Source organism: Nanorana parkeri, unplaced genomic scaffold (assembly GCF_000935625.1).
Source record: "Nanorana parkeri isolate BGI_ZX_2015 unplaced genomic scaffold, ASM93562v1 scaffold13, whole genome shotgun sequence".
Lineage (NCBI taxonomy): Eukaryota > Metazoa > Chordata > Amphibia > Anura > Dicroglossidae > Nanorana > Nanorana parkeri.
Window position 1 is genome coordinate 1,819,213 of NW_017306281.1, and position 24,300 is coordinate 1,843,512.

Sequence of the window (24,300 nt, forward strand, 5' to 3'; positions counted from 1 at the left end):
AGTAAATATAGTATGTAGCTACACTGAACAGACTTATTCTAATGGTCACAATGGAGTGTCTGTGGGTTACTTGTGACAGACTTGAGTAACGTTGCAGATAGTGTAGGATTTAAATTTAATATGTTGATAATTAAGGCACATGACAATGAAGAACTGTAAACCAATGTCAGATCATAAAGTAAACCTTTAGTAAAGCAGCAATATTATTATAAAGCATATACCCCTAAGTACCTGCCAAGATCTTTTCAAGGCCTCCCAAACCCCGGGTTCTGAGATGCAGATGTTGACTTTGCTTTTCAAAATTGAGGCTTGGCCCTTCTCTTGCTGTCGCTTGTGCCTAGATAGTGGTTATTTGGTTTGCACATCATGCTTATTCCTGTCTTGGGGATCATTGTCAGTTGGGCAAGTTAAACATCCCCTCCCTATTTTAGATTTCATGTTTGAATAGTGTTCCACTATAAAGGGTATTTGTGGGCTTACTCCTTTTGTGGCCAAAAATCCCTGAAGTTTCCATGTCCAGGCCAAATTTGCCAATCAGTTCACTTGACGATAAATCTACGACTAATTTTCGCACCTTAATCATTTTTTAATTTTTTTTTTTTTTTTAAAACACGTTACTTACATTCTGGTAAGTAGGAAAACTAGGAGAGGGTGCATATGTTTTGTGCGGGGGATTTATCAAAACTGGAGCTAGGAGAATCTGGAGCAGTTGCCCATGGCAACCAATCAGCATCTCTCTTCAGTGTGCTCAGGTAAGATTTGAAAGTAAGAGATAGAAGCTGATTGGTTGCAGTGCAAATCTGCTCCAGATTTTTCTGCTCCAGTTTTGATAAATTCCCCCCTTTGTGTGTTGAGATAACTGACTCACTTTTGTTTTAGTAAACCGCTGACAACATGGGCCCAGAAGCTCAGACAAACGCATCAAAAAAGATCTGTTCAAATTGAACAAAGCTCTTCCATGCAGTCAAATCCACATTCAGAAAGAGATGTAAGTTGTTCATTCCTTAATTTCTGACACTGAATGGTTATTGTATTTTTGTAGTGAGACATTCTCAAATACTACACCAACATACACATTCACTCTCCAATACATGTGCACAAAACAGAGGTCAATTCCTGTTCCTTTAGAAGTCTCCAACATATGGCACCGTGTATCCCCGAAAATAAGACCTAGTTTGGTGGTTGCATGTGAGGGGGAACTTGAAGAGCAGGGGAGATGGTATCAGCCTGCAGGGACATACTGTATTAAGGGGACGACAGGGGACTCCCTCCGGCCAGCGCAGTGACAGGGAGCACTCCAGTACCATACTTCACCAACTGCTGTCCCCCTGAAGGCACTGCTTAAAGGAGAACATTACATTGGGCCAGTTCTTTTCCCCATAGTTCTCCTAAGGGTCACGGGAGGACACAAACTAGCGTCCTCCCGTGACTCAAAGCTCAGTATACCGCGAGCTACAGCTCGCGGTATACTGAGACCGCCGCAGCCGGGACGGATCCCGACATTACTGTCGAGATCCACCCAGCTGTGTGATTGACAGCTGGCTCTGCCTATCTAGAGGTGCCGTCCACTGTCTGATGTCCCCACTGCTGCACCGCTGGTACCGCTGTCCCTGATGGCAAAGGAAGCCGGCGCTGTAGAAAGCAAGGCTGCGGCGGCGGAGGGAGCAGAGCCGCATTAGCCGATACTTCCTCTATAGCGCCGGTTACTGTGACAGGCGGAGTGATACTAGATAACTTTGGATTGTTGTACATTTTGTTGCACATTGAAAAAAAAATAAGACATCCCCTGAAAATAAGACCTAGTGTGTTTTTTGGGGGCAAAAAAAATATATAGGTATTTTCGGGGAAACATGGTAGTACCCAAAAGGTTTTTGTTTAGTTTGCACTATGCACACTGATGTTGAAGACTCATAAAACAATTCATACAACTGACTTTGTGCAGTTTAGCTGATTATATGCAGATAATGGAAAAGATGAGGAGCTGCCTTGTATTTACTCAGTAATGCCGTGATGGTGAAAACGGGCTGCTAGAGCATATTTAACTCTTTTCACCAACTTGGCATTACTTAGGTGATACAAACTCCACCGAATTTCCACAAGGTGAAAGAATTGTCATATCACAATAGCCCTTCTAATGCTCCATATAATCATTTTTTTCCCAGTCTGACAACACGGAGGGTTCTTCAAATATGTTCTTTCTCAACAATCGAGCAGAAAGTGCAAATTCCTTATTTTCTACAGGATCTGGTAAATATGCATATAGATACTTGTTAAAGTGACATTAAACCCTCAGATTTTTTAACATAAACCAATACTGTAATGTGTGCCTTACTGTAATCCATGGTTGTTTCCCTTCTCTTTGCTGCTCTTCCTTTTAAATCTGTATCTGTTCTCATGCTCTGCAGAACTTCTGTTTTGCAGCAGACTGCCTTGTCTCAGGAATGGATACACGGTGTCTGTGTGTTGGTTTGTAACCTGAGCCAGCACTACAGGAAGAGGCCCTGAGCTGAAAAGGGAAGTTCTCCCCCAGCATGAGAAGACATGAGGATTTAAAAGGAAGAGCAGCAAAGAGAAGGGAAACAACCATGGATTACAGTAAGGCACACATTACAGTATTGGTTTATGTTAAAAAATCTGAGGGTTTAATGTCACTTTAAGTTTTGTCTACAGTAGTTTATATGACTTTTTGCATTGTGACTTTTTCCCACTTATTCTAAATAGGGTTTACATACTGGATGTTAGATGAGAAAGACTTGTATCATCCTTTGCCTGATAATCTTGAAACTGGAGTTTCCAAACTTTTTCATGCTAAAGAGGTATGTATACTTGAAGGAGGCCAAAAATGTTGCACTGTTTCTTTACTATTTTATATACTACTTTCACATGCCAGAGGGTCTGCCAGCCCATCTACCCACAAATCTTAGTTGTGGATAGGAACCAGCGGGTTAAATCACCGTGTGGCTTCTTATATCCCAGTGGACTCCAGTGGTGAGATTTCTCCTCCTATCTTTCTCACTTTCTTTCTATCTTCCTCTGGAGCTCTTCTTTAGTGAGACCATGTAAGGCCTCTAAAGAAATCCAAACATCAGCTGCCTGCAAGAGAAGACTTAGTATACTCACCTCCCCAGTGGCCTGTGTCTCTTATCTTCAATCTGTTCCATAAGCTGTCTGTCCCCTACCTCACTGTTGAATCTGGTTGAAGTTGGGGGAAGGAGCCACAGTGTGAGGCATGGGACACAGGCATCCAACACTTGGAATTGGCAGATGCTGAAAACACTGACAGAGGCTGGAATGGAGTGGAGGCAAGCGTATACTACCTCTTTTCAAAGTGCTGGTTTTTTATTTCTTCAGGAACCAGACGGGGTCTCTGCAGGAGTTAAGCCAACTCTAAATTATAACTTTCAGTAGAATTGTGCACTGGCTTATTAATGTGTACCTATAGGAAACCTCAGCAGTTCGATCTCACCACTGGTGGTTCCAAGCCCTGACCTCTACCCCTTACCACTGCTGCATTCCATGTTAAGTATAATAAATGAAAAATCCAATATACAGAGAAAGCAACTTGTCATAATGGCCACAGCAGAAGGATTTATGAGAGACTTCTGTTTCAGTTAATACAGTGCTATGTATAAAACATATTTTAATATAATATGGTGGGGGCTTATTGTGAGCATTGCTGTATCATTATTATTTTTACATTTATGAATATTACAAAGTTACTACAAACACTAACATAGCACACACACACAGATGTACTGGTACAATCACACATGCATATACATGCATACAATTGCTCTTTAGGACTAACTAGCGTAGTGGCAGAAACACTATGTAGGCTCTATTAGCTGTTTTATTGCAACTTCATAATGTGTATTTTCCTTTTCCTAAGCCTGATGAGGCAAGGATTCCATCTCTCACAGACCTATATCATAGGAAGCAAAGAGAATATGGACAGTGCCCTGCCTGGGAACCACTCCCTCCCTCTGAACACACTCACCCTCCAGAGGTAAGCTATGTGGCAGATTAGGTGCAATGCTAAAACAAATGCCACGTTATGCACTTGGGTGTTAAACATATGCATTCAATATACTCTTTGGGAGGGGCTTCTCTGGGTGAATCAATGATGGAATACAATTTTGGGGTCCTGGTAGATCACAGACTTGCAACAAAATGCAATGCCAATCTGCAGCTAAGTAAGACTAGCAGAATACTCCCTTTTCATAACAAATGCCATATATTCAAGAGATAAATTCATAATTTCACCCCTCACACTGGTTCAGCCTCAACTTGCATATGCAGTTCAGTTTTGGTCACAAAACCACAGAACAGATGTCCTTAAACTTGAAAGAGTTCAGAGAAGGGCAACAAAATTAGTTAGGGGGTTGGTACCTCAGTTATGGCTATTATAGAAATGCATTAAGCAGCTGATTGTGTGCTTCCTTATATTCACCTGTATCTCAGAGCTCTGTAAACTATGTATTTACAAATTTTTCCTAATACGTTTATGGAAATGTTCTTAGAAATCACATATTTTATTATTTTTCTTTTCAGATATTAACTTTAGATCCAACGCTACACAAAAAGCATCCTCACAGTGTTAGTCTGTGTAATGAAAGTTATACAGCTCCTTTAACTCCAGACTCCATCTTGGAAAGTGCCCCATACAAGCAGTATGATGACGAGTCTTTGTCTGCTACCTCATCACTGTTGGGGGATTCACCAAACAGATCTCCACACAGCCCAGTGGCAGATGTAGAGCAGTGTAAATCTACCAAATATCAAACAAGGAGGGATATAAATTACCATCCACGTCGGGGAGATAGTGTTGATGAAAGAATGAACTGTACCGAAGATGATGTCAATAGCTTGACCCCTTCCTCCATGCCCCAGTCACCATTGCCAGTTGCAGAAGAGAGCCTATCCCACCCTTCTGGTGTCCTGTCTGCAGACCACCCTATGATGCTTTCCAAGTAGGTGCTTGAGCTAATCACTGTATATTGATAAACAATATTTATGTCTCCAGTGGCTTGGCTTCTAAAGGTACCCAGACCCAGTTTAGATCATTCTACCGATTTAAAGCCTTTTTTGATCATTAAAAATCTATTCGGAGCAAATAATCTGTATGGAGGGAGAAAAATCTTATTCAATGTCCATAATTTTTTTTTTAAACTAGGTTGCAAAGTTTTAATTTAACTTACTATCCTTAATTCAAAAATGATAGTGGTACCTTGTATTTCAAGCTGTAGCAAATTCTTCTGACCTGCAAGAATACATATATGATATGCAACAATAAATAATATATATAACAATAAATAAGTATGCTGTATGAAAAATATGCCTGTGGGCCTGATGTTTGTACAGAAATAATAAGAAGCCATTGTCTATTGCTACATAAATGTCACATCACATTCTATACTACTACAGAATGTATACCAAATAATTTAATACGGACTGTTGTTCTGTCCAAGGAACTGTGAGATTTATTGAATGGCATGTGTGCCTACTGGTGACTATGGTGTATAGTAGTGGTATACAGGCCAATATAGCTATCATTAAAGATATATTTCAGTGAAAATTAGAAATTCTTTTATTGGATACAGGGAGCACATCCTGCATGCATAAAACTCTCCAATTCCCTTTTTTGTCAGTAATCTAATGATATAGGAACTCCTTTTATTCTCCGGTTTTCAGTAGAAGAGTGTTGTTATGAAACATACTAACTGCAAGCCTCTTGCTGCCTCTTACATACAGACAGCCTGATGTATCAAAGTGTCAGTGCTAGGTTCAGTTAAGCGACTTCATCACAGATTCAAACCTGTACAGCTTTTGGAAGTGAGGACTATGTGGACATTCCCCTTTAGTATTTTCTGGCTAGAATTAGATTTCAGTTATTTGCCTGGAATTACTCTTGTATTTTTCATCTCTTTTTATGTTTGGTAAATGTCTCACCATTTTTAGTTACTATGACTTTTATTAAATATTTCCTCTTAAGTATCAGACGAAGTTTAAGAGAAAAACATGCTCGCCACTTGGCCGACCTGCGAGACTACTATGAATCAGAAATCAGTAACTTGAAGCAGCAGCTTGTAGCAAGTAACAAATCTACTACTACCTCAGAGGATCTGATGAAGATTAGCAGCTTGACTGAGCGGTAATATATTCTACATTGGTTATAATTTCTTTCCTTTTAGGAATGAACAAATGTATTTGCCAACCTTTCAGCTTCTGAGGCACGTGTGTCCTCATCCATTGTGTTTCTTTCTGTACTTGTTCTATTTCCAGTTGTTCAGTGATTTGATAGTATTGTAAAACCAAAATCCAAAGATTGATGAAGAATACACCTTTTATTGAGGCATATGCATGTAATCACATTACGGCGGGGGGGAGTTCACGCAGGATCCCCTTTATAAGGCAAAACCATGTGATGGCTTGCAATATGTGCATAGAATACTGTTGGAGCATATTATTTTAACTGGTGATGGTTTCCATTTTCTCTGTTGTGAGACTGGTTTAATGAAAACAAATGATGTGGTAAATCAAGACTGTTATCCATGTTGCCATCCACAACTCTGCCCCCGGATATATCTCGAACCTTGTCTCAAAGCATCACCCTAACCGTCCCCTCCGCTCTTCCCATGACCTCCTCCTTTCCAGCTCCCTCATCAACTCCTCCCATACTCGCCTCCAGGACTTCTCTAGAGTCTCTCCCATCCTCTGGAACTCTTTGCCCCAACCTGTCCGTCTGTCTCCCAAATTGACTGCCTTTAGGCGTTCCCTAAAGACTCATCTCTTTAGTGAAGCCTATCCCACCTCAACCTAACCACTCACCCATCACATTCTCAAACAATTCATCCCCACATAGCTACCTTCTCATGTATCACTTCCCCCTCCCCTTTTTAGATTGTAAGCCCCCAGGGGCAGGGTCCTCCTTACATCTTGTCTTGAATTGTATTGTGATTGTAATGTCTTCCTTATATTGTACAGCGCTGCACAAACTGTTGTCGCTATATAAATACTATGTAATAATGTTATCTTTCATTCTTTAACTTGTATTGGGAAAATGTAATGTGGTGTCTGATCAGGAAGGACAAAAACTTTTATTTGATTTTGTCCAATTTTAATTCTAAAATTCTTCTAATTCTTTTTTAGGTGTTCTCATATGGACGGTGCTTTGGCAGAAGCAAGTAAACGAATCCGTATGCTTGAGAACAAAAATAATGAACTGGAAAAACAAGTGGTAAGAATCATATACAAGTATATAAAGTATCTCATAGTCCTTATTTATGCACTGCTATTTTTCTTACAAAGCACCGCAATGAAAAGTATTGTATCACAGTGCCTGGAGCATTGTAAAATACTGAATAAGAATTTAGTTTTATTTATCACCCAGTCTTCCTCCATAGTGCCCTTTCCCTTGTACCCAAACTTTCTTTGGAAAAAACAAAAGGGCCATTTGGACCAGCTAAAAGCAGATTCAGACACAGGGAAAGGTGCACAGCAGCATCTTCAGTGCGGTATAAATATACTGTAGTTCAGAATGCCACACACTGTTTAATCCATAAAAGCCATTTATTACCGGTAGTTACATAACAGAAAAGAAGTACTCCATGCTTGCGTATTTCAGCCAACCCAAGCCTTTAACCTAGCTGAATGCAGGAAAGTCATCCGCTCAACGCTTCTCCCTGCCTCACCCAGCTCTCAAACCTGCTCGCAGCTGCCAGACCTGCCCGTCCGCATCCAGGATCGGCAGAGGGAAATGGCACAGGGATGCGGGGATAAGATGAAGCAAGGAGGAGCAGGCGTGGGGGGACGGCAGCCGCCGAGAGACAGGCCCATGATCTCGGAAGAAATTTGTTGGGAGACTGTTTAGGTAAGACTGCCTGCACTTTCTCCCCACATGGCACAATTAGCTGTATTAATGTATTGCTGGGATAGGGGGATTTGTATTCCTCTATAGCAGATGGTACATTGTGCTGTATATTATAGAGCGCAATGTACCATCAGCTATAGAGGAATACAAATACCAGCAATACATTAATACACTGTATGTATAATGAATTGCTGAGATTTGTTGTATTCCTCCATAGCTGGTGGTATTCTGCATTGCGCTGTATAATGTATTATTGCTGGCATTTGTTGTATTCCTCTGTAGCTGGTGGTATTCTGCATTGCGCTATGTAATGTATTACTGGGATTTGTATTCCTCTATAGCCGGTGCCAGTCTGCATTGATGGCTGTATAATTTTACACTTTGCATTTCACTATATTGCATACCACACTTTTTTTTTTTTTATACTTCCACCGCTCCAAGCTTCCGTGATGGACTACAATCTCAATACAAACTAGTAGTCCATCACTGGAGCCATATTATTATTTTATTTTTATTTTTTTAAATCCGATTAATTGGCCAACCGATTTTGAAAATAATCGTTAGCTGCAGCCCTACTGTACACACAGAAAAAAAGAGTACTATATGTGCAGGTCAATGACCCATCTGTGGTTGAGACCCAAAGTTGTCTGGGTTTTATAAGGCTAAATACGCACAAAGCTTCAATGTGGAACATTAACCTAAAAAAAAGTAAATTTCTGGCAGAGCAAATGGTATTTTTCTGTTCTTGCTGGGTCTTTAAACGGATAACCATAGGAAAATGTGCATGTATTGCAGAGATGTACTGTATATAGTTTTTTCTATTATGTAACTAATAATTGACTTCTATGGTTTTAAACAGTGTGCTGGCATTTTGGACTATGTTTGTACCGCAGTGACAAAGCATTGCTTTCTTGCATCCTCTTCTGCGGTTAAAACTGCTTTTGCTGGCCCAAGTGTGCTGATCTTTCTACCTGTTGTTATTTACTTTTGGATTGTGCTGCCAATTGGCTGCATACTAAAATATGGAGGATAGATCAGTGTGAGTTCTAGTCTTGTAAAGGATACCAACATGTGATCTTTCTTTTTTTGTGGACAATTTCTGCTTGTAGTAACGTGCGGCCACAGTGGGTTGACTTGTTCCCACAGTGGGTTGTATCCATTGAAACTCTATTTTGAAATGAGCCTGTTGCATAAATGGATACAGAGTAACATTATTTGTCCTTCACGATGCGTAACCCAAGCAACAGCATGGATGCAGCTGCTGAGGTTATGTTGCTCCAGGATCGCTTAGCTAAATTTGCTTTGAAGGAAGCGGGTATGTCGGCAACAAATGATACTCTCAAGGAACAATTTAGACAATTATCTGACATGTCAACACAAGAAACATGCGTGCGGTGGGATCTTGCGAGTCCCAAGCAATATATTAGTAGGAAGATGATCCCTAGGGGACTGAGACTAAAAAAAAAAAGATACCCACTACGATATACTCGGAACAGTTTGTTTGAGAATGGAACAACTTTTTGAGCGTATTCTCGATTCAATTGATGCAACTTATTGTATACATTCTTATGAGGGACAAATACTGCAGGATCTTCATTCACAAATTGATACTATTCTTGAGTCAGTTGATAAACCTAGTCAACTAGAATCATATGGAGTTTTCATGTAAAGATTAAAGAAGGATCTGAATTACCTTGAAACATCTATCATGCACACTCAAAGGCAAAAGTATTGGCAGAATATGACGCACTATGAGCATAACACAGTTTGTCAATAGCAGTGACAGGAAACATTCTTCAATAGGACACTTAAATCCATTTTGAAAACAGCTGGGAGGTGGGTAAAGTCCATTTCCGTCTTTTGTAAGTGATTTGCCATTTTTTGTGGTAATGAAAAGGTGCATTGCTGGCTTCCTTAATTTTTTTTAATGACGTTTTTATTAGGCCTGAATCCTAGAAATTCAACATTTCAGAGCATTGAACAATGCCATCAGAGACTTGATGAATGTCTTTCAAAACCTCATTTGGTTTTAACATACCATTTTGGAAATTAATGGAGTGACAGTGAACCGTGAAAACCACATTCAGTTAGAATTTTGTTCATTCAAACAAAACATTTCCTGTTCCTGCTATTATAATTTTTTTTGTCAGTGTGGTAGAAAACGATTCTTGATCTGACCCTTTAACTTTTAGAAATCAAATGAACTTTCTAAAAACACATTTTTGTTAAACAAAATTATTTTAGAGATACGCAATCTTTGTTTTCCTTGCTTATTTGCAGAGCAAGTCTGAGGGGGTGTGCGTTACATCACAGATGAGGAATTTAAATGTGGGGAATAAGTACTTTTATTCTATACAGCCCAAAAGTTCTACAGCTCACACCTATAAGGAGACTGTAGAGGAGGAGTTACAGATGTGGATACATTTGTTGGTACCCTTAAAGCTTATTAAAACAATGCTTCATTCCTCCTGAAATGTGATTCAGTTAAAATCATTTTACTCATGTATACTTGCATGCCTTTGAAATGCCATTGAATAAAGCAAAGAAAGTGTAAAAAAATAGATAAATGATTGCATGTTTTACAAAGATACTCTAACATGACCTGGATAGATTTGTTGGTACCCCTAGAGAAAAGGTATAAAACATTATTATGATCTAATTATTTTACAAACTGTTTTCTGTTATTAGTATCATACATCTCTTCAACCTTTAGTCAGTCAGTGTATTTAAGTTTAGACAATTAGTCACACTGCTTTTTGGTATAATTGTTGACCAGCTTGTCAAAGGTCAAGGCTACAAGACCATCTCCAAGAAAATTGATGTTCCTGTGACTACAAATATTAAGACTTGTCCATGGGAGTGTAGCCAACCTCCATGGATGTGGACGCAAGGGTAGAATTGATCCTAGATTGAACAGAAGGATACTGTGAATGGTAGACAAAGAGCCAAGGAAAATATTCAAAGAGAAGCCAAAGTCAAGGTAGATAAGTGTCTGATCGCACCATCCATCGCTTTTTCAGTGACAGTGAGATCAAAGAAAGAGAGAGCCACTGTTGAAAGAACAAATAACAAAGCCAGAGTGGAACTTGCTAAAATGCGTATTGACAAGACACAATGCTTTTTTGGACAACTGAGACAAAACTTTCTCCTGTTCACAGGCAAAAAATTAAGCTTTCAAAGAAAAGAATAGGTACCTACTGTGAGACCTGGAGAAGGCTTGGTTATGTTTTTGGGGCTGCTTTGCTGTGTCTGGCATAGGGTGCCTTGAATCTGTGCAGGGCACAATGAAACCTACAGACTATCAAGAAATTCTTCTGTTAAAAAAAATAATATAGCATATACAATTGCTACATGAACCACTTTGTAATTTTTATGTTTTTAAAAAATAATTTTCCATTTCAATCTGAAGCTACAGTTATTTTCTAAAGCTGTCATAAAATTCAAAACAATATGGCAGCCTAGAGGTTTTCTGTACACAGTTGGTGAAATGGCATTGCTTGCTTGTGTGATTGGCTCAATAATTTCTCAGATGTCTGTGCTAAGATACAAGTAAACATTTAGGCATCCCCTGCAATAGGAATTTCATTTTTGGTGAGATACTCCCTATGGGTTAACTACTTCTAAAGGGATGCAGACCCTGTAACTTTCCTCATTAGAATATACTGGGGGGAATTTATGATAGCAATTGCAAGTGTTTGAACTTACACGGAATTTATTTGAGGCACTTTGTGCCAGATTTATGTTGCTAGTGTAATGTTGTTCATAAATGAGGTTAAATAGACTCCAGGAAAAAATCTTAACTGTTACTTCTTGAAGAAGATGTCATGGGGACTTCTTAAGTTGCGATTGTTTTGTTAGGTGATGCTCCAGTTTCAGACAGCCGCAGAACATGTACAGATGTAAACAGTTGTGAACTTTAGTAAAACAGGCGCAAAACAGGTGCAATTGGAAAACTAGTGCAAGCTCTGGTCAAAACAGGTGCACGTGTTAAAAGACAGATTTGCACATAAAAAAAAATATCTACGAGGCTAAAACGGTCACAATTGCTTTGATAAATCCCCCCCACTGAATGTAGCCACTGGGTGGTTATAATGAATACAGACCATTCTAATCAGGAAACAGCCTGGAAAGGATCTAGTGAAACAAACAGCTTTTCCTACATAACAGAAAAAGGTAGGAATCTTCAACAAAGTCCTTGCAATGTGGTTGTCATTTTCATTGATTTGACATCGATCATCATGGGTTTTGCTGGACTTTGTGAAATATGTGCATGACAATGAAGTTTACCTGTTGTTCATCAGAAAATAGGACTCAGTAAGTAATAACTTCCTGCATTTCACAATTCAATGGTATGTTGATTTTGGGCACTTGACAGCTCTAATGTTTTGTAAACAATGCAGTGGTAAGTCCACTTTATTGGCAACAAGTTGTCACCTAGGCCACATAGTGATGGCGGTTCCTGTGTGTGAGATGACCCATGCCTGTAGAAATTGTTCTGATGAGGAGGGTTTTACACTACAGATGCTAACTACAGCGGATTGTTGGTTGTAGAAATATAGAAGATCTATTGAAATATCACATAAACAACTCTGGAAGAGGGAAGTATATGCCCATAATTATTATTACCTATGCAGTGGTGTATGAGGACATTGTATGAATTGGTAATTGGAATGTGCCTGTCTTAAATGTGGATCGATTAATTATATAGGGTGGTTTTGGTTTTGCAAGCAGAAAGGCGGTTTTGAAAGCAGAAAGCAGGAAGTCATTGTCTCCTCATTATCTTGAACATCTAAGGCCAAGCAGGATTTCTACCACCTGGCTTGCATTAATGTAATGTTTCAGAAGTGGAATTTATTCATGTTGCTACTGTCATTTACAATAGAAATGGTCCACAACCTATGCCTTTGCTCCCCCAAAACGTCTTCCTCATCTGCTTCACAGGTTTGAGACTGAGGGCATTCTGGTCATCCTCATAGCTCTGAAATGACCCAGGGGGATGTGGTACTCCAACCTGATCAGGTTTCTGTCAGATACTCCATGGGCTCTTTCAAATTCTCCATGGGCTCTGAGAGGAAGAAGCATCTCTGAATTTGTGATTCCCATAACTCTAAGGGCTAGGAGGGCTCTCCATCCAAACCCCGTCTACTCTTTTCTACTTTTAACTCTCTTCTATGTCCCCCACCGTCACCACCCACTAACTCATTCACTGCTCAGGACATTGCCATTCATTTCAAAAACAAAATAGATGCAATCCGAGATGAAATGCCCACTGTCCAGTCACCTTCCCCTATTCACGTACCAGACCCACCATTGCAACCATTAGTTTCCTGTTTTGACCCTGTCTCCACAGAGGAGGTTGCAAAACTTCTCTCTGACACCCACCTCACCACTTGCTCCCTGGACCCTGTTCCTTCACCGCTACTCCGATCACCCTCTTGCTCTATCCTACACTCTCTTACTCACATTTTTAATCTTTCCCTCTCCACTGATATCTTTCCCTCCCCTCTAAAAATGCTCTTGCCACCCCAATACCCAAAAAACCTTCACTGGACCCCAACAATCTCAGACCTATCTCCTTACTCCCCTTCACCTCCAAACTCCTTGAACACCTCGTCTACAATCGCCTGAGCTGCCACCTCACCCATAACAACCTTCTCGATCCCTTACAGTCCACTGAAACCGCCCTCCTAAAACTCACTAATGACTTACTAACCGCTAAAAACAACGACCATTACTCCATACTATTGCTATTAGACCTTTCTGCTGCTTTTGACACTGTTGACCACCCTCTGCTCTTCAAAAAACTCCACTCACTTGGCCTACAAGACTCTGCTCTCTCATGGTTCTCCTCCTACCTACCCGTGTTTGCCCAAAAATCAGAGACTGTCTTATATTTTTTTTGGCTCAAAAAAACACACTAGGTCTTTTTTTCGGGGTAGGTCTTATTCTTTTTTTTTTTATGTACAACAATCCACACTAACCGCGTCGGTCTCCTTTCGTATCACTAACTCACTAACTGACATATCTGTCTGGATGTCGCAACATAACTTAAAGTGACATTAAACCCTCAGATTTTTTAACATAAACCAATACTGTAATGTGTGCCTTACTGTAATCCATGGTTGTTTACCTTCTCTTTGCTGCTCTTCCTTTTAAATCCTCATGTCTTCTCATACTTGGGGGAGAACTTCCCTTTTCAATCAATCTAAAGCTCAACCATCCCCCAACTTTTCTATCATAATTGATAACACAACCATCCAACCCTCCCCCAATGCCAGGGTGCTGGGTGTCATCCTTGACTCGGACCTCACCTTTCTGCCCCACATCCAATCACTATCCAAATTCTGCCGTCCCCTCTTCAATCTATCATGAATGCTGCTGCCAGACTTATCCACCTAGCCAACCGCTCAGTGTCTGCAACCCCCCTCTGTCAATTCCTACACTGGCTTCCAATCCCCCAAAGGATAAAATTCAAAATATTAACAACCACTTACAAAGCCATCCACAACTCTGCCCCCGGATATACCTCAAACCTTGTCTCAAAGTATCCCCCTAACCGTCTGCTCCGCTCCTCCCAAGACCTCTTGCTCTCTAGCTCCCTTGTCAACTCCTCCCATTCTCGCCTCCAGGACTTCACTAGAGTCTCCCCCATTCTGTGGAACTCTTTACCCCAACTTGTCTATCTATCTCCTACTCTGACTATCTTTAGGCGTTCCCTTAAGACTCATCTCTTCAGGGAAGCTTATCCGACCTCAACCTAACCACCGAAATATCAATTTCTCAAACAATTCTTCCCCACACAGCTCCCTCCTCATGTATCACTTCCCCCTCCCTTTTAGATTGTAAGCCCTCAGGGGCAGGGCCCTCCTTAGCATCTTGTCTTGAATTGTGTTGTAATTGTAATGTCTTATATTGTAAAGCGCTGCGCATACTATTGGCGCTATATAAATCCTGTATAATAATAGGAGGTCTACTTGCTGCAAGGTCTATCATTGCACATGCAATGTATACTTCGTTTGGTACGAGGCAAGACATTTTCACACCATGAAATTCTCCATGGGATGCATTCTGGCCTTTCTGCAAACAGGTCAGCATCAGCATTTGGCCTTCAGTATCATCAAGGGTCAGATCTTGCCACTTTCAGTCCTATTCCAAGAACCACTAGCTTCTCATTCTGGGATTAAGACCTTCGTACAGAGTGTCTCATGTTGTTCGTTCTCCATGGGATCTAAATTTGGTTCTTTTGACACTTCAAAAAAATACCTTTTGAACATAATCTAGAGATATTTACCTTCTATTCTTACCCGCAGACGTTGTGCTCCTTGTTGCCATCACCTCTGAAAGGCGAGTATCTGAGCTGGCGGCCTTATTCTGTAAAGAAGCTTTTCAATTCTTGCTCCACTTCTCGGTGATGAAGACAGATCATCATTCAGGCTAAAGGATCAGGTTCTACACTTTCCTATCAAGGTGCACTAGATCTGCTCCTTGGGCTTTTTGGCATCAGGCTACTGTTTCTGAGAATTGCAAGGCTGCCATGTGGTCTTCTGTTCCCACATTCTCCAAGTTTTACCTAGCCTTATCTGATGCGAGTTTCAGATGTAAGGTTCTCCGGGTGGCTCTTTGAGCTGCAGGCACTCCCTATTGATATTGTGTAAGCCGGGGTGCTGCGCTTGGTTGTGTGTGATCCACCTTTTAATTGGTCTTTAAGTTGTGTGAAAATGTGAAAATATCACAAACTAAATACAGTGCCACTGATCAAATCCTAATTGCGGCTGTATACTGAAAATACAAGTCGAAAAAAGGAAGGTAAATGTGTTCGTGAATAAATATTAAATATTATTAAATATTATGTTAACAATGTAAATATCGCAAGATATGTGTAGCATATGTAAATAAATAAAATATTGTCGTGTGGAAACAAGTTATATTGTGAATAATAAATAAATAAAATCTGGTTGAAAAATATGTAAACGGGTGAATTATTCCATCTGGCAATCAAAAATTAATTAGAAAATAAAAATATGAATAAAAATGGAATAAAAACTATTTGTATGGCCAGTCAAAAGCTACAAGCCAAAGTGCACAAAATTCTTATAAAAACACATCTACTGATATAAAAGGTGAATAAAATATAGTGTATATAGAGGTGTATGATCGGGGATTATGAGCAGCAAGATACTATTTTCCTCCGAGCAGCATTGGAAGTCAAGTGTCTTTTACTTATAGTTCTATTGATGAGTCCGCAGAGGGAAAAGGGAGGGAGCTGCCTCTCCGCTCTGATGTCATCCAGAGAGCAACAGCATGCGGGTAGGTGGACGGGCGAGGGGGCGGGAGGGAGCTGCGGCCGGTCTTCACATGTGAAATTGAATTACATGTGCAGCTACCCCGAAGGTAAGATGTCTGTAATATAAGACCTACCCCGAACTAGGTCTTATTTTCGGGGTAGGTCTTGTATTACAGAAATCCCCGAAGATAGCACTAGGTCTTATTTTCGGGGTAGGTCTTACTTTCGGGGAAACACGGTATTGATGAGTCCGCAGAGGGAAAAATTCTTCAATAATAGTCTCTCTGCCCTCTTGATATTGTTTTTGTGGGCCCGTAAATGTTTTGTTGCTGTTGCCCTCCCCTATATTGGACTGCCTTTGGAAATTCTGAATTCCTATGTCCCTCAATGAAAGAGAAAGAAAATAGGATTTTTGTACTTGCCGTAAAATCTATTTCTTGGAGTTCATTGAGTGATACAGGTCCCACCCCTCTTTGTCTATGATCATGTTCTTGGTACTGCCTTTTCACAAAACTTATGCATGCTGTGAGTAGGATGATTTATATTGGGCTGGCCACTTTTTTTTTTTTGCTAGTTTCTAAATCCTCCAATAGGCGGCAGCAAAACCCAACAGTCTATGAATTGCTGTGTTCCTTCAAGAAATGCATTTTAGGATAAGTACAGAAATCCAATTTTTCCTGCCTAATGGGTAGCAAAATATCTTTACTGTGTTCGCAAACATATGTCCTGTTTTTAGCAGTCTAAGAATAGACTAAAGATGAAATTGTGAGGAAACATGTTTTAATTTAATTTGCAACATTTTTCAAACATTTTCCAGGCTGAGTGGAAGGATCGGTATTACAGTGCCAGCAATACTTCAAAAGATCTGCAAGCACACATTGAGGAAATGAGAACGAGGAGCATGGAAAAGGAAACCGCAATAACCCGACTGCAATCTAGACTCAAAGAAGTTGAAGGGTCATTTGAGAAAGCTTTCAAAAAGTCTGACGATAAAGATGAACGAATAAAGCAAGAGCACAAAATGTTTCAAGATGTAAGTTGAAATGAGCTGCATAGGCAATGGTGTCCCCCTTTCCTGATCTTGGCGATTATGTATTGTTTCCTGCTATGGTTGATGTGATCATTTGACTGTTGTCAAGCTACTTTTTAGTCTTATGCATGATTTTTTTTTTTTTGTGTGTAAAATTCTGAAGTGTCTTAGGCAAAGTCAAAGTGCATTCCCTAACAAAAAGGATGTCCTCCATTGTATTTCCTCCATTGTACTTTGAAGTAACACTGGTTCCTTTTTTAACAAATGGTAGAACCCTCATCCTGGTATTGTCTGCAATGACATGGTGGACTAGGTTGCCAACCACACTTTTTGAAAGAAAGGTCTTTCAAGAAGGCTTTGAAATTTAGAGGGCAAAAAACTGGTACTTAGACGTGATTTAAAAAAAATAATAATTATATGATTAATAAGGGATGGGCATTGGGCTTCTGCAGATCAGCTATATCAAACCACTGTGCTATCTACCAGTCTGTTCCTTAAAAACATAACGGAAATTGTTGTCCATTTGTCAGACTACACAGAAAAAACCTAGACATGGTAGATTGAGGGTTCTTGGCAGTGCCTACATTTTGTTCCATATCATATGACTTGTGTAGGCTGTATGTTGCTATCTACTGACAAAGAATATGTGTTTTTTGTTCCTGTGTTTGCTGGGATTTGACAGGTGGCAACTGTCTGTAAGGAAAATGCTGTATCTGTTTTTATTTTAAAGTGACATTAAAGGCTCTTTTTTTTACCCCCAATGCTGCTTTTAAATACTTACCTTATGTGATGCATCTTGATGCGAACATCTTTTTCCTTCCACTTGTTTCCAACTGTCCCCTCAGCGCTGGTGCCGCTCTCTGATCCAGCACAGACTCCTATTTCTTCCTATGTCCCACGAAGTCTGTCCGGCGTGCACGCCCCCGGCTGCGTGCATGCACTTACACTGTGTCACGCCTCCTCTCCCCTCCGGTGATATCAATTGCGCATGCGTCTGCACACATCATCCTCCTGCACGCCCATTCAGGAATCTTTGTTCTGCAGCCGGGAGCAAGTGGCGCAGACACAGGTAAGTTATTACATATTTGCCTACTTTTTTCCACTTGTTGGGGCATATATCTACTGCTTGCCAGCAGTAGACATATGTAAAAAAAAGACTTTAATACCACTTAAAAACTAATGGTTAAAATTTAACATGATTTTTTTTGTTTTTTTTACAGCTTTTGTTGGAATATAAATCACTTGGAAAGGAACACGAAAGAGTAAAAGTAAGACGTTTTTGTATTCCACACACTTTTTTTTTGTTTGTTTTTTTTAAATAAACATGCCCACCTTTTTATGTGGGATTTGACACAGTAATGTGTCATTGGTGTCACCATTTATAGGCATATATCTGCATCCCCCCCCCAAAAAAAAAATTTGCACAAACAAGTACCAAACCACAGAACTGACCTTTACTTACTTTATATCTTTTTAGGACACGCTAGGCACGACAGAAAATAAGGTGTGTGAGGCTCAAACTGAAGTAAATGAGCTCAGAAGGTAATGTTACTTTGCTTGTATAATTGGCAATAGTGTGTCTGCTTGCTGGACATTTGAAAAAATATAGAATAATAACATTAAAACAAATAAATAGTATATTGGTATTTCTTTAGTAGTAATATGCCGTAAATAAGTACTAAGTAATCCAGTCACAAACCCATGGCAGGTCAAAATGAGTACATATATTAAATGTGCTAGCACGGTGCATTAAATTTATGTATACGTTTTTTCATTTTTATTCACTATACTGCTTGCAGCTTTCACTTGGTTGTATTGGCGGGAGATTTTGCTGAGATCAGGTCAAATGAAAAATCAGATGTAACATTTATTAAACCCTGTCAAAGCAGTGAGAAGGCCCAGAGATAGTAGGACTCCTTCTGTAAATGTGCTCAGATCCTTCCTTCCAAATTCTATTAGCCGTTCTAGTGATGGGCATTCTCGTTGACCAATACGGAGACATGATGTGGTTGGGATATAGGAAAAGTGGATATACTTTCAACTATCTTTATGTCTTGATCTAATCATTTTCATGTGCTGTTCTCACTAAAAGTAAAGTTTACTTTAGATTTGTTTTTGTTTTTTTAATTGAGAGTGAAATGAAATTAAATTTAAATGAAAGTTTACTTCAAAGTTGTTGTTTTTTTTTTATTTGATAGCAAAGAAAAGAAATGTGTAGTATGTTTTAAATTAATAGTCAATAAAACTGGGTAATAATGGAAATAAATGTAAAAAACAATGAAGGCATGCTTGGCAGCAGGGACGTTCTAGCCAAAGGGATTGGGAGAGTGGTTTGCCTTTGAGGTCTTTATTAATTTAAAATAACTTTTAATTGTTTAGAAATGTATTGTTTAAAAGAACAATATTAAAGTGCATATATAATACGGTATAAGTGTATATATACTGTGGAACTTGTTTGTAAATTACAATCATTTTAAGAATACTTAAACACTAAATTGGATGCAGATGATGTCACAGTCATGATTTTGTACACTATGAGGGTGTTATGGTGACACCCCCTGGCAGGTGAAATGGGCTAACCCGAGTGTAAGCACTTAAGCTCCTGATGGTGGAGATGGGATTACCTGCTTGCTGGTACCATGTTGCGGCCCCCAGGATTTCCCTGCCAAGGGATTGATGAGGACAGGAGGGCTCCAATGAGGAGACAGTAGTCCAGAGCGTGATCGAAACAAGGCAGAGGTTCTGACAGGAAATAACTAGAGAATGGTCGGACAGTCCGGGTTTGCAGCCAGTAGACTGGAGATGAAAACAGGAGACGAAAATGTAGTTGGATCCAGGCAGGGGTCGAGGCAGGCGGCTAGCACAGAGTGGTCAGGTAGTCCAAGGTCGGCAACGAGTAGTCATTAAATAAGGCAGGAGATGAGAGCTAACTCAGGACCAGGCAGAGGATAAGGGCAGGTGGTAAGCGGAGAATGGGCAGACGGTCCGGGTCAGCAAACAAGAAACACTAGCGTTAAGCTCTTTTACATCCAGGAAGCTGGCTTTAAAGGAGAACTATGAGGGGAGTGATTTTCCACTCATCCTCATAGTTCGAGGCGACCTGTGACAAAGAAGCTGTCACACATCGTCTCAATAGATCGGGAACTGAGCAAACACATACCATCACTCGCTCACTTCTCAATCATCTCACTGCAGAGAGCGGTGACTGTAAACCACGGCTCCCGCAAGGAATCCCCCTTTCCTCTACAATCTTTCAGCTCTGACTGGAGGAATGCAGAGGGAAGGGGGCTGGTACAGCTAGCTCTGCCTCTAGATAGGCAGAGCCAGCTGTCACTCACGCAGCTGGGTGGATCTCAACAGCATTGTCGGGATCCGGCTGCAGTGGTCTCAGTATACCGTGAGCTGTAGTTCACGATATACTGAGCTTTGGGTCACGGGAGGACGCTAGTAAACAGTATGTCCTCCTGTGACCCTTAAGAGAACTATGGGGAAAAACCCTTACCCCACAATTCTCTTTTAAGACACAGCACAGCCCCTTGCCAAGCTGGTGCTTAAATACCCCTGCGACACATGCAGCCTCACCTCAGGGCATTCTGGTTGTCCTGGCCCAAGATCTGTGGCCATCATTAGCCATACTGGCCTGGATTCTTTGAGAGCCATTAGAAGTAATGGCAGAGCTCTTATGAGCACCATCAGAGGTACTGGCGGGTATTTCCATTGGTACTATGTACCTCTGGCAGGTTTTGGATGTCCTGGCTGGGATTCTCAGAAGAGATCCGTAAAACTCAGCAGGAACTCTGAGCTTACCATAACAGGGGGACATTTATGAATTATGCCGCACGGCAAAGCAGTTCTAATTCAGGCAGTGAGACAATTTGTGAGACAGATTTTATTACATGGTTTCACCGTGAGTCATAAATCCCTTACTTTGTATTTATGCGCTTTGTATGGAGTGAAAATTTGTTGCATCTTCAATTATAAATCTTTCGCACTTGTCTGCCAATGAACACTGTAGCTCGCGGTATACTGAGCTTAGGGTGACGGGAGGACTCTAGTTTGTGACCTCCCGTTACCCTAAGGAGAACTATGGGGAAAAGCCCTAACCCCATAGTTCTCCTTTAAGATAGTTATACAAGGGGGTCTTTTGTTTTTGCAATGACCGTACTGTGTATTCTGAAATTAAACTGTCATTATGAAAAGAAGGGGCTGCAGATGTTGTATTCTCTGTTTGTTACAGGACAGTGTCAAAGCTGGAAACACAGATTAGGCAACTGGAGCATGAAAACATGGTGAAACTTCGACGCATTGCTAAAGGCCAGTCATGGTCATCCAGCTTAAAGTAGGTTGATTTGAATATTGCACATTGTTTTCTCTGCATCACAGATTGCTGGGATTTGTCTAGAGTTGTGATTCTTGGCATTTTGTATTGGAAAATGTGACTAAAGGAAAGTGCAGTTCAAAGGAATAATTTGTTCTGGGTAGAAGGTGATAACAAACCACACTGACAAAATTGTATGTAACTGCACATCCACCATAGAACCTCTAACTGAAAAGTAGTATATTAAGAAAAGATGATCAGTTGTTTGAATTATTCAAGTGAATCTGTTATTAACCGAATAAAAACAGTAATACATCTTACCTTTATCTCATCCCTTGCCTCTGTACTTTATCTTTAGCATCTGCCAGTTCTGCCAGTGTTGGATGCCTGGGCTCCATGCTACAGATCTGTGGTCCACCCACCCGTCACTACTTCACTGTGTTTCTTCCTAGCTGAGCCAGGGGGAAGAACCATAGCACTGCAGAGGGGGACACAGTTACCAGTTACCAGACACAGCCAGAAATGTCAGATGCTGAAAAGTGTTTGGCCAGTGTAGCTCTGCAAGAGGGTGAATTTTGGGGGCCTGGGTGACAGAACGGATAAGTGTTACTGTTCTTTTCCACGGTGACAGTTTTTCTTCTCAGCGATCCTTCAGCTCACACTGCTCAACTGCATTGTGCTAAAATAACATCACAGCTTATATATAGCAGAATATGGGGAAATATTATTTCATCATGAGCTGAATTTTACAGTATTTCCTGAGACTTACCCGCTTATCTGTAATTTAGTGAGGAATGAGATGGCCACATACAGGAGTAACAATTCAAACATGTGAATGTGCTAACAGCAGACAAAGAGGCATTATAAACAAACTTCCCGAAAGTTAGTTTCAAAAAGATTTTTGTCGGAGTTAAGCCATGCAGGGGGCGCAGGGAGTGTTATGAATGTGAGTACAATCACAAGAAAGAAACTGTTAACAAGACAGGGGTGTGGAGACAGTGGCGGAGCTAAGGAACAAAGGGCCCTGGTGCAAGATTTTTTTTGGGCCCCCTCCCAAAAAAAAAAAAACACAAACACAGCGCTCTCATCCCGCAGCGCTCGGCCGGCTGTCACTTTCTCTCCTCCCCGCTGGGACACAGAGCAGCGCCCAGCGGGGAGGAAAGAAAGCAGGATTTAACATTTTTATTTATTTTATCATCTTTTTTTATTTTTTTAATGTAATTTCTTGAAAAATTTTTTATCACTTTTTTATTTTTTAAATTACTATTTAAGTCATTTTTTTACTTTATTTTTTAAATTGTTTATATTTTATAATTTTTTACTTTTGTATGTATTTTCTTTCCACCTAACTTTATTGCTATTACACAGGGGCTAACAAGCCCGAGGTGTATGCCAGACAATCGAGCTGCTTACAAGCTATCATGGGCAGCTGTGGAGCCGCTCAAAATCACTTGTATCAAACGGCTTCCCTGCATTACATTTAGCCCTGCTTGCCTGAAGCAGGGCTAAATGTAGAAAAAAAACACTCATCCGGTGCCCGAAACTGCATGTCCCGGACGTCGGGCGATAGGAATTCCACACCCCTGCAAGCCGTAAATAAAAGCTAGGATAAACGGGAACTGAATCAAAAGATAGTCACTTTGAGAATTTATATTTCAATATATATTAAAGTGTATGTAAAACCAAAAAGCTTTTTATAGTAGAACTCCGGGCAAATTAAATATTATCCATTGCAGTACGGCTACCCCTGCCCTGCAAGGGTTAAGTGCTCGTTTTGAGCTAAAATAAGTCATACTCACCCGAACCGCGATCCCGGCTGGCTCCTAAACGAGTCCCTTCAGCCTCACTCCCCCTCTGCTCCAGTGGCCTAAGGTCCAGTGACGCCGAGGGATATTCAATGGTTGAAGTGGAGCAGGAGGCAGGTTGGAGTAAGCGATTTAGGAGCTGGGTTCGGGTGAGTATATCTGTTATTTTAGCTCCCTTGCCAAAATGAGCATCTAAACTTTGCAGTACGGGGGGTAACACCACTGCAAGCGTTAAGATTTGATTTGCCCAGAGTTCTACTTTAAATTTGGATAAAGCAGAGAGAGGGATAAGAGCCGTTACTGAGTTTTATTACCCTCTGTGTCCTTGCTGGTAAAATTCACCCTCTGTATTTATACTGATGACCATTATCTCTGGTGCATGTGATGGGAAATTCAGCATTTTAGAGTTGTCACGGTAACAGGAAATGAGGGAAAACCTTCCAATGGGGGCACTTGTTTTAGTGATAACTGTGTAGAAGGAGATTAGAGGGTCTAGGAGGCTGGCTAGTGACAAACAAGCTGTGCAGATTATCTCAAACATACAGAATGTTTGATTCATATATTACCAACATATACATAAACCATTTCATTTTGATGTTGTCCTTTTAGCAAAGAATTGTCGCACACTGTGGGTAGCCTGCATACTGCGGATACTGCACACTGGAAGACGCCTGGAACACAGTGTACTGTTTTCTCTGGTCAACCAGTTGACAACAAAACCATAGAAATGGAGAATAAACATGATGCCTCATATGTGCCAAACAGGTAAGTTAAAAAAAGAGAAAGTTATAGAGTAAGCATGCTGGACCTTTGGACTACATTCACACTGCGATTGGATGCCTTTGTATGCGTTTATAATGGTTTACTAAATGCATGTATATGACACAGTACATTCACAGTACGAAAAAGAAAAGGGTATAGAGCAAGGATGCTGGGCCTTTAGGCTCCAGATTTGGTGACATCACATTTAAACGACACAGTACATTCACAGTA

The 24,300-nt window shown here is 40.5% G+C and overlaps 1 protein-coding gene across 1 annotated transcript in view; it reads left to right on the forward strand.

The window, feature by feature from the left end:
* MPHOSPH9 (M-phase phosphoprotein 9) overlaps positions 1-24,300 on the forward strand; it is a 53,829-nt gene that overhangs the window by 14,397 nt on the left and 15,132 nt on the right. Inside the window, exons 6-17 of the mRNA XM_018556834.1 lie at positions 880-988; positions 2,163-2,247; positions 2,722-2,816; positions 3,890-4,006; positions 4,552-4,970; positions 5,993-6,151; positions 7,150-7,237; positions 16,972-17,187; positions 18,405-18,452; positions 18,662-18,726; positions 21,422-21,523; positions 23,917-24,072. Of these exons, the coding sequence (XP_018412336.1) occupies positions 880-988; positions 2,163-2,247; positions 2,722-2,816; positions 3,890-4,006; positions 4,552-4,970; positions 5,993-6,151; positions 7,150-7,237; positions 16,972-17,187; positions 18,405-18,452; positions 18,662-18,726; positions 21,422-21,523; positions 23,917-24,072 (1,659 nt within the window). The remainder of the gene's footprint in view (positions 1-879; positions 989-2,162; positions 2,248-2,721; positions 2,817-3,889; positions 4,007-4,551; positions 4,971-5,992; positions 6,152-7,149; positions 7,238-16,971; positions 17,188-18,404; positions 18,453-18,661; positions 18,727-21,421; positions 21,524-23,916; positions 24,073-24,300) is intronic.